The sequence below is a fragment of the Electrona antarctica genome (genome assembly GCF_951216825.1).
Source record: "Electrona antarctica genome assembly, contig: scaffold_316, whole genome shotgun sequence".
NCBI classification, from domain to species: domain Eukaryota; kingdom Metazoa; phylum Chordata; class Actinopteri; order Myctophiformes; family Myctophidae; genus Electrona; species Electrona antarctica.
In genome coordinates, this window is record NW_027638632.1 from 66,371 (window position 1) to 77,765 (window position 11,395).

The window sequence follows — 11,395 nt, forward strand, 5'->3', positions numbered from 1 at the left end:
GGTCATCGCCATGTTTAAGGTTGTGTGGTGATGCTAAATGCAGGGGTCATCGCCAGGTTTAAGGTTGTGTGGTGATGCTAAATGCAGGGGTCATCAGGGGGTCATCGCCAGGTTTAAGGTTATGTGGTGATGCTAAATGCAGGGGTCATCAGGGGGTCATCGCCATGTTTAAGGTTGTGTGGTGATGCTAAATGCAGGGGTCATCAGGGGGTCATCGCCAGGTTTAAGGTTGTGTGGTGATGCTAAATGCAGGGGTCATCAGGGGGTCATCGCCATGTTTAAGGTTATGTGGTGATGCTAAATGCAGGGGTCATCAGGGGGTCATCGCCAGGTTTAAGGTTATGTGGTGATGCTAAATGCAGGGGTCATCGCCAGGTTTAAGGTTGTGTGGTGATGCTAAATGCAGGGGTCATCAGGGGGTCATCGCCATGTTTAAGGTTATGTGGTGATGCTAAATGCAGGGGTCATCAGGGGGTCATCAGGAGGTCATCGCCAGGTTTGTGAAAATTCCATTTTCGCCACAGACATACAAATGAGCCCTGAATGACAATAACAGGTCTGTAACTCTGAGGCCCCTAAAGGTTCAGTTCTTTTCCACCGGTCGGTTCCCAATAGGAACCGGTTCAGTTCTTTCCCACCGGTCGGTTCCCAGTGGAACCGGTTCAGTTCTTTCCCACCGGTTGGTTCCCAGTGGAACCGGTTCAGTTCTTTTCCACCGGTTGGTTCCCAGTGGGAACCGGTTCAGTTCTTTTCCACCGGTTGGTTCCCAGTGGGAACCAGTTCAGTTCTTTTCCACCGGTTGGTTCCCAGTGGGAAGCGGTTCAGTTCTTTTCCACCGGTTGGTTCCCAGTGGGAACCGGTTCAGTTCTTTTCCACCGGTTGGTTCCCAATGGGAACCGGTTCAGTTCTTTCCCACCGGTTGGTTCCCAATGGGAACCGGTTCAGTTCTTTCCCACCGGTTGGTTCCCAGTGGAACCGGTTCAGTTATTTTCCACCGGTTGGTTCCCAGTGGAACCGGTTCAGTTCTTTTCCACCGGTCGGTTCCCAGTGGGAACCGGTTCAGTTCTTTTCCACCGGTTGGTTCCCAGTGGAACCGGTTCAGTTCTTTCCCACCGGTTGGTTCCCAGTGGGAACCGGTTCAGTTCTTTCCCACCGGTTGGTTCCCAGTGGGAACCGGTTCAGTTCTTTCCCACCGGTCGGTTCCCAATAGGAACCGGTTCAGTTCTTTCCCACCGGTTGGTTCCCAGTGGAACCGGTTCAGTTCTTTTCCACCGGTCGGTTCCCAATAGGAACCGGTTCAGTTCTTTCCCACCGGTCGGTTCCCAGTGGAACCGGTTCAGTTCTTTCCCACCGGTTGGTTCCCAGTGGAACCGGTTCAGTTCTTTTCCACCGGTCGGTTCCCAGTGGGAACCGGTTCAGTTCTTTCCCACCGGTTGGTTCCCAGTGGAACCGGTTCAGTTCTTTTCCACCGGTCGGTTCCCAGTGGGAACCGGTTCAGTTCTTTTCCACCGGTTGGTTCCCAGTGGAACCGGTTCAGTTCTTTCCCACCGGTTGGTTCCCAGTGGGAACCGGTTCAGTTCTTTCCCACCGGTTGGTTCCCAGTGGGAACCGGTTCAGTTCTTTCCCACCGGTCGGTTCCCAATAGGAACCGGTTCAGTTCTTTCCCACCGGTTGGTTCCCAGTGGAACCGGTTCAGTTCTTTTCCACCGGTCGGTTCCCAATAGGAACCGGTTCAGTTCTTTCCCACCGGTCGGTTCCCAGTGGAACCGGTTCAGTTCTTTCCCACCGGTTGGTTCCCAGTGGAACCGGTTCAGTTCTTTTCCACCGGTCGGTTCCCAGTGGGAACCGGTTCAGTTCTTTCCCACCGGTTGGTTCCCAGTGGAACCGGTTCAGTTCTTTCCCACCGGTCGGTTCCCAGTGGGAACCGGTTCAGTTCTTTTCCACCGGTTGGTTCCCAGTGGGAACCGGTTCAGTTATTTTCCACCGGTTGGTTCCCAGTGGAACCGGTTCAGTTCTTTTCCACCGGTTGGTTCCCAGTGGAACCGGTTCAGTTCTTTTCCACCGGTTGGTTCCCAATGGGAACCGGTTCAGTTCTTTTCCACCGGTTGGTTCCCAATGGGAACCGGTTCAGTTCTTTTCCACCGGTTGGTTCCCAATGGGAACCGGTTCAGTTCTTTTCCACCGGTTGGTTCCCAATAGGAACCGGTTCAGTTCTTTTCCACCGGTTGGTTCCCAGTGGGAACCGGTTCAGTTCTTTTCCACCGGTTGGTTCCCAGTGGGAACCGGTTCAGTTCTTTTCCACCGGTTGGTTCCCAATGGGAACCGGTTCAGTTCTTTTCCACCGGTTGGTTCCCAATGGGAACCGGTTCAGTTCTTTTCCACCGGTTGGTTCCCAATAGGAACCGGTTCAGTTCTTTTCCACCGGTTGGTTCCCAGTGGGAACCGGTTCAGTTCTTTTCCACCGGTTGGTTCCCAGTGGGAACCGGTTCAGTTCTTTTCCACCGGTTGGTTCCCAGTGGAACCGGTTCAGTTCTTTCCCACCGGTTGGTTCCCAGTGGGAACCGGTTCAGTTCTTTCCCACCGGTCGGTTCCCAGTGGGAACCGGTTCAGTTCTTTTCCACCGGTCGGTTCCCAGTGGGAACCGGTTCAGTTCTTTCCCACCGGTCGGTTCCCAGTGGGAACCGGTTCAGTTCTTTCCCACCGGTTGGTTTTATGTAGGAAAATATGCAAAATAATAGAAAATATGAAAAAGCTACTACTGTGGAAGGGTTATCATGTATTAATTTACTTGTATTGATCATATAAACAATTTAATATAGGTCTAGTTTTTCCCACCAATGTTGGAGCTCTGGCTCATGGACTAAGAACAAAAAAGAACTGAACCGGTTCCCACTGGGAACCAACCGGTGGAAACGCATGGAACCAAATGGACCCTTACAGGTCTGTAACTCGTAAATCAGTACTAGTTTGACTCCTAATATTCCATACATAGTGTGGTAGTAAATCAGTACTAGTTTGACTCATAATATTCCATACATAGTGTGGTAGTAAATCAGTACTAGTTTGACTCCTAATATTCCATACATAGTGTGGTAGTAAATCAGTACTAGTTTGACTCCTAATATTCCATACATAGTGTGGTAGTAAATCAGTACTAGTTTGACTCGTAATATTCCATACATAGTGTGGTAGTAAATCAGTACTAGTTTGACTCGTAATATTCCATACATAGTGTGGTAGTAAATCAGTACTAGTTTGACTCGTAATATTCCATACATAGTGTGGTAGTAAATCAGTACTAGTTTGACTCGTAATATTCCATACATAGTGTGGTAGTAAATCAGTACTAGTTTGACTCGTAATATTCCATACATAGTGTGGTAGTAAATCAGTACTAGTTGGACTCGTAATATTCCATACATAGTGTGGTAGTAAATCAGTACTAGTTGGACTCGTAATATTCCATACATAGTGTGGTAGTAAATCAGTACTAGTTGGACTCGTAATATTCCATACATAGTGTGGTAGTAAATCAGTACTAGTTGGACTCGTAATATTCCATACATAGTGTGGTAGTAAATCAGTACTAGTTTGACTCGTAATATTCCATACATAGTGTGGTAGTAAATCAGTACTAGTTGGACTCATAATATTCCATACATAGTGTGGTAGTAAATCAGTACTAGTTTGACTCGTAATATTCCATACATAGTGTGGTAGTAAATCAGTACTAGTTTGACTCGTAATATTCCATACATAGTGTGGTAGTAAATCAGTACTAGTTTGACTCGTAATATTCCATACATAGTGTGGTAGTAAATCAGTACTAGTTTGACTCGTAATATTCCATACATAGTGTGGTAGTAAATCAGTACTAGTTTGACTCATAATATTCCATACATAGTGTGGTAGTAAATCAGTACTAGTTGGACTCGTAATATTCCATACATAGTGTGGTAGTAAATCAGTACTAGTTGGACTCGTAATATTCCATACATAGTGTGGTAGTAAATCAGTACTAGTTTGACTCGTAATATTCCATACATAGTGTGGTAGTAAATCAGTACTAGTTTGACTCGTAATATTCCATACATAGTGTGGTAGTAAATCAGTACTAGTTGGACTCGTAATATTCCATACATAGTGTGGTAGTAAATCAGTACTAGTTGGACTCGTAATATTCCATACATAGTGTGGTAGTAAATCAGTACTAGTTGGACTCGTAATATTCCATACATAGTGTGGTAGTAAATCAGTACTAGTTGGACTCATAATATTCCATACATAGTGTGGTAGTAAATCAGTACTATTATACATAGTGTGGTAGTAAATCAGTACTAGTTGGACTCATAATATTCCATACATAGTGTGGTAGTAAATCAGTACTAGTTTGACTCATAATATTCCATACATAGTGTGGTAGTAAATCAGTACTAGTTTGACTCATAATATTCCATACATAGTGTGGTAGTAAATCAGTACTAGTTGGGACTCCTAATATTCCATACATAGTGTGGTAGTAAATCAGTACTAGTTGGACTCATAATATTCCATACATAGTGTGGTAGTAAATCAGTACTAGTTGGACTCATAATATTCCATACATAGTGTGGTAGTAAATCAGTACTAGTTTGACTCATAATATTCCATACATAGTGTGGTAGTAAATCAGTACTAGTTTGACTCATAATATTCCATACATAGTGTGGTAGTAAATCAGTACTAGTTGGACTCATAATATTCCATACATAGTGTTGTAGTAAATCAGTACTAGTTTGACTCATAATATTCCATACATAGTGTGGTAGTAAATCAGTACTAGTTTGACTCATAATATTCCATACATAGTGTGGTAGTAAATCAGTACTAGTTTGACTCATAATATTCCATACATAGTGTGGTAGTAAATCAGTACTAGTTGGACTCCTAATATTCCATACATAGTGTGGTAGTAAATCAGTACTAGTTGGACTCCTAATATTCCATACATAGTGTGGTAGTAAATCAGTACTAGTTGGACTCCTAATATTCCATACATAGTGTGGTAGTAAATCAGTACTAGTTGGACTCCTAATATTCCATACATAGTGTGGTAGTAAATCAGTACTAGTTTGACTCATAATATTCCATACATAGTGTGGTAGTAAATCAGTACTAGTTGGACTCCTAATATTCCATACATAGTGTGGTAGTAAATCAGTACTAGTTGGACTCATAATATTCCATACATAGTGTGGTAGTAAATCAGTACTAGTTTGACTCATAATATTCCATACATAGTGTGGTAGTAAATCAGTACTAGTTTGACTCATAATATTCCATACATAGTGTGGTAGTAAATCAGTACTAGTTGGACTCCTAATATTCCATACATAGTGTGGTAGTAAATCAGTACTAGTTTGACTCATAATATTCCATACATAGTGTGGTAGTAAATCAGTACTAGTTGGACTCCTAATATTCCATACATAGTGTGGTAGTAAATCAGTACTAGTTGGACTCCTAATATTCCATACATAGTGTGGTAGTAAATCAGTACTAGTTTGACTCATAATATTCCATACATAGTGTGGTAGTAAATCAGTACTAGTTGGGACTCCTAATATTCCATACATAGTGTGGTAGTAAATCAGTACTAGTTGGACTCATAATATTCCATACATAGTGTGGTAGTAAATCAGTACTAGTTGGACTCATAATATTCCATACATAGTGTGGTAGTAAATCAGTACTAGTTTGACTCATAATATTCCATACATAGTGTGGTAGTAAATCAGTACTAGTTTGACTCATAATATTCCATACATAGTGTGGTAGTAAATCAGTACTAGTTGGACTCATAATATTCCATACATAGTGTTGTAGTAAATCAGTACTAGTTTGACTCATAATATTCCATACATAGTGTGGTAGTAAATCAGTACTAGTTTGACTCATAATATTCCATACATAGTGTGGTAGTAAATCAGTACTAGTTTGACTCATAATATTCCATACATAGTGTGGTAGTAAATCAGTACTAGTTGGACTCCTAATATTCCATACATAGTGTGGTAGTAAATCAGTACTAGTTGGACTCCTAATATTCCATACATAGTGTGGTAGTAAATCAGTACTAGTTGGACTCCTAATATTCCATACATAGTGTGGTAGTAAATCAGTACTAGTTGGACTCCTAATATTCCATACATAGTGTGGTAGTAAATCAGTACTAGTTTGACTCATAATATTCCATACATAGTGTGGTAGTAAATCAGTACTAGTTGGACTCGTAATATTCCATACATAGTGTGGTAGTAAATCAGTACTAGTTGGACTCGTAATATTCCATACATAGTGTGGTAGTAAATCAGTACTAGTTTGACTCGTAATATTCCATACATAGTGTGGTAGTAAATCAGTACTAGTTGGACTCATAATATTCCATACATAGTGTGGTAGTAAATCAGTACTAGTTGGACTCCTAATATTCCATACATAGTGTGGTAGTAAATCAGTACTAGTTGGACTCCTAATATTCCATACATAGTGTGGTAGTAAATCAGTACTAGTTTGACTCATAATATTCCATACATAGTGTGGTAGTAAATCAGTACTAGTTGGACTCCTAATATTCCATACATAGTGTGGTAGTAAATCAGTACTAGTTGGACTCCTAATATTCCATACATAGTGTGGTAGTAAATCAGTACTAGTTTGACTCATAATATTCCATACATAGTGTGGTAGTAAATCAGTACTAGTTTGACTCATAATATTCCATACATAGTGTGGTAGTAAATCAGTACTAGTTTGACTCATAATATTCCATACATAGTGTGGTAGTAAATCAGTACTAGTTTGACTCATAATATTCCATACATAGTGTGGTAGTAAATCAGTACTAGTTGGACTCCTAATATTCCATACATAGTGTGGTAGTAAATCAGTACTAGTTGGACTCCTAATATTCCATACATAGTGTGGTAGTAAATCAGTACTAGTTGGACTCCTAATATTCCATACATAGTGTGGTAGTAAATCAGTACTAGTTTGACTCATAATATTCCATACATAGTGTGGTAGTAAATCAGTACTAGTTTGACTCATAATATTCCATACATAGTGTGGTAGTAAATCAGTACTAGTTGGACTCATAATATTCCATACATAGTGTGGTAGTAAATCAGTACTAGTTTGACTCATAATATTCCATACATAGTGTGGTAGTAAATCAGTACTAGTTTGACTCATAATATTCCATACATAGTGTGGTAGTAAATCAGTACTAGTTTGACTCATAATATTCCATACATAGTGTGGTAGTAAATCAGTACTAGTTGGACTCCTAATATTCCATACATAGTGTGGTAGTAAATCAGTACTAGTTGGACTCCTAATATTCCATACATAGTGTGGTAGTAAATCAGTACTAGTTGGACTCCTAATATTCCATACATAGTGTGGTAGTAAATCAGTACTAGTTGGACTCCTAATATTCCATACATAGTGTGGTAGTAAATCAGTACTAGTTTGACTCATAATATTCCATACATAGTGTGGTAGTAAATCAGTACTAGTTGGACTCGTAATATTCCATACATAGTGTGGTAGTAAATCAGTACTAGTTGGACTCGTAATATTCCATACATAGTGTGGTAGTAAATCAGTACTAGTTTGACTCGTAATATTCCATACATAGTGTGGTAGTAAATCAGTACTAGTTGGACTCATAATATTCCATACATAGTGTGGTAGTAAATCAGTACTAGTTGGACTCATAATATTCCATACATAGTGTGGTAGTAAATCAGTACTAGTTGGACTCCTAATATTCCATACATAGTGTGGTAGTAAATCAGTACTAGTTTGACTCATAATATTCCATACATAGTGTGGTAGTAAATCAGTACTAGTTGGACTCCTAATATTCCATACATAGTGTGGTAGTAAATCAGTACTAGTTGGACTCCTAATATTCCATACATAGTGTGGTAGTAAATCAGTACTAGTTTGACTCATAATATTCCATACATAGTGTGGTAGTAAATCAGTACTAGTTTGACTCATAATATTCCATACATAGTGTGGTAGTAAATCAGTACTAGTTTGACTCATAATATTCCATACATAGTGTGGTAGTAAATCAGTACTAGTTTGACTCATAATATTCCATACATAGTGTGGTAGTAAATCAGTACTAGTTGGACTCCTAATATTCCATACATAGTGTGGTAGTAAATCAGTACTAGTTGGACTCCTAATATTCCATACATAGTGTGGTAGTAAATCAGTACTAGTTGGACTCCTAATATTCCATACATAGTGTGGTAGTAAATCAGTACTAGTTGGACTCCTAATATTCCATACATAGTGTGGTAGTAAATCAGTACTAGCTGGACTCCTAATATTCCATACATAGTGTGGTAGTAAATCAGTACTAGCTGGACTCCTAATATTCCATACATAGTGTGGTAGTAAATCAGTACTAGTTGGACTCCTAATATTCCATACATAGTGTGGTAGTAAATCAGTACTAGTTGGACTCCTAATATTCCATACATAGTGTGGTAGTAAATCAGTACTAGTTGGACTATATAAGACTAATAATTTTTCCGACACATTTTTTCGTGTAATACGGACATGTTAACTGACCCTTGACCCCTGACCCTTGGCCCCTGACCCTTGACCCCTGGCTACGTGACTTCTGTTTGCTGTGGAGATGAATGAGTGAATCTGTTGTGTGATGTGAAAGGTGTTATAGCTGTGGAGATGAATGAGTGAATCTGTTGTGTGATGTGAAAGGTGTTATAGCTGTGGAGATGAATGAGTGAATCTGTTGTGTGATGTGAAAGGTGTTATAGCTGTGGAGATGAATGAGTGAATCTGTTGTGTGATGTGAAAGGTGTTATAGCTGTGGAGATGAATAAGTGAACGTTTTATGTTTTGTCTTCACAGCCTGAAGGCTTCAGGAAGGGTGAGTTGTTTCATAACCTTAGTCACTACAGTAACCCTCACATGTTATCATAACCTTAGTCACTACAGTAACCCTCACATGTTATCATAACCTTAGTCACTACAGTAACCCTCACATGTTATCATAACCTTAGTCACTACGGTAACCCTCACATGTTATCATAACCTTAGTCACTACAGTAACCCTCACATGTTATCATAACCTTAGTCACTACAGTAACCCTCACATGGTATCATAACCTTAGTCACTACAGTAACCCTCAGATGGTATCATAACCTTAGTCACTACAGTAACCTTCACATGGTATCATAACCTTAGTCACTACAGTAACCCTCACATGTTATCATAACCTTAGTCACTACAGTAACCCTCACATGGTATCATAACCTTAGTCACTACAGTAACCCTCACATGTTATCATAACCTTAGTCACTACAGTAACCCTCACATGTTATCATAACCTTAGTCACTACGGTAACCCTCACATGGTATCATAACCTTAGTCACTACAGTAACCCTCAGATGGTATCATAACCTTAGTCACTACAGTAACCCTCACATGGTATCATAACCTTAGTCACTACAGTAACCCTCAGATGGTATCATAACCTTAGTCACTACAGTAACCCTCACATGTTATCATAACCTTAGTCACTACAGTAACCCTCACATGTTATCATAACCTTAGTCACTACGGTAACCCTCACATGGTATCATAACCTTAGTCACTACAGTAACCCTCAGATGGTATCATAACCTTAGTCACTACAGTAACCCTCACATGTTATCATAACCTTAGTCACTACAGTAACCCTCAGATGGTATCATAACCTTAGTCACTACAGTAACCCTCACATGTTATCATAACCTTAGTCACTACAGTAACCCTCAGATGGTATCATAACCTTAGTCACTACAGTAACCCTCACATGTTATCATAACCTTAGTCACTACGGTAACCCTCACATGGTATCATAACCTTAGTCACTACAGTAACCCTCACATGTGATCATAACCTTAGTCACTACAGTAACCCTCACATGGTATCATAACCTTAGTCACTACAGTAACCCTCACATGGTATCATAACCTTAGTCACTACAGTAACCCTCACATGTTATCATAACCTTAGTCACTACAGTAACCCTCACATGTTATCATAACCTTAGTCACTACAGTAACCCTCACATGTTATCATAACCTTAGTCACTACAGTAACCCTCACATGTTATCATGACCTAATCACTAAACACATGTTATTGTTGACTAAAACTAGATGACAATAGACATTGGGTCCTGTCTTATGCCAACCCTCCTATTTGCCATGTTTTACAATCCTGAAAAACACATTGTCGATAGTTCAACTAGCCGATCTGCATCGACAAAGGTTGATGTGATTGTGTTTGTGTCTGTTGTTCATGTTTACATTTAAATAAAGGTTGATGTGATTGTGTTTGTGTCTGTTGTTCATGTTTACATTTAAATAAAGGTTGATGTGATTGTGTTTTCAGAGGATCTCTTCCAGAAGGTCATGAAGAGCGGATCGAGCAGAACCATGAGCCGCGGCCAGTAGACCCAATACAACCACAACCACAACCCTTCAGTCAATACAACCACAACCACAACCCTGACCCACTACAACCACAACCACAACCCTGACCCACTACAACCACAACCCTGACCCACTACAACCACAACCCTGACCCACTACAACCACAACCCTGACCCACTACAACCACAACCCTGACCCACTACAACCACAACCACAACCCTGACCCACTACAACCACAACCACAACCCTGACCCACTACAACCACAACCCTGACCCACTACAACCACAACCACAACCCTGACCCACTACAACCACAACCACAACCCTGACCCAATACAACCACAACCACAACCCTTCAGTCAATACAACCACAACCACAACCCTGACCCACTACAACCACAACCCTGACCCACTACAACCACAACCACAACCCTGACCCACTACAACCACAACCACAACCCTGACCCACTACAACCACAACCACAACCCTGACCCACTACAACCACAACCACAACCCTGACCCACTACAACCACAACCACAACCCTGACCCACTACAACCACAACCCTGACCCACTACAACCACAACCACAACCCTGACCCACTACAACCACAACCACAACCCTGACCCACTACAACCACAACCCCAGTACCAGACGGTACAACCAGCAAAACCCCAGAAGCATAAAGTCCGTTTGGATCCACAGAACATTTGAAGAACATTCGTCCTCCTTCTGAACTCAGACAGAGAAGTTCTGAACTCAGGAACAGAATCCTCGTCAATAACCTCCAGTACGGTAGCCTGGTAACCCCCTCCCCCTCGGCCTGGTAACCCCCTCCCCCCCCCGACCCTCGGCCTGGTAAACCCCTCCCCCTTAGCTTGGTAAAC

The 11,395-nt window shown here is 41.1% G+C and overlaps 1 protein-coding gene across 1 annotated transcript in view; it reads left to right on the forward strand.

The window, feature by feature from the left end:
- The window catches only part of tgfbi (transforming growth factor, beta-induced), a gene marked incomplete at its 5' end in the record, with an annotated part of 61,110 nt that extends 50,560 nt beyond the window's left edge, over positions 1 to 10,550 (forward strand). The window contains 2 exons of the mRNA XM_079530767.1: positions 8,938 to 8,956; positions 10,468 to 10,550. Of these exons, the coding sequence (XP_079386893.1) occupies positions 8,938 to 8,956; positions 10,468 to 10,529 (81 nt within the window). The 3' untranslated portion in view covers positions 10,530 to 10,550. The remainder of the gene's footprint in view (positions 1 to 8,937; positions 8,957 to 10,467) is intronic.
- Positions 10,551 to 11,395: the final 845 nt, after the last annotated feature.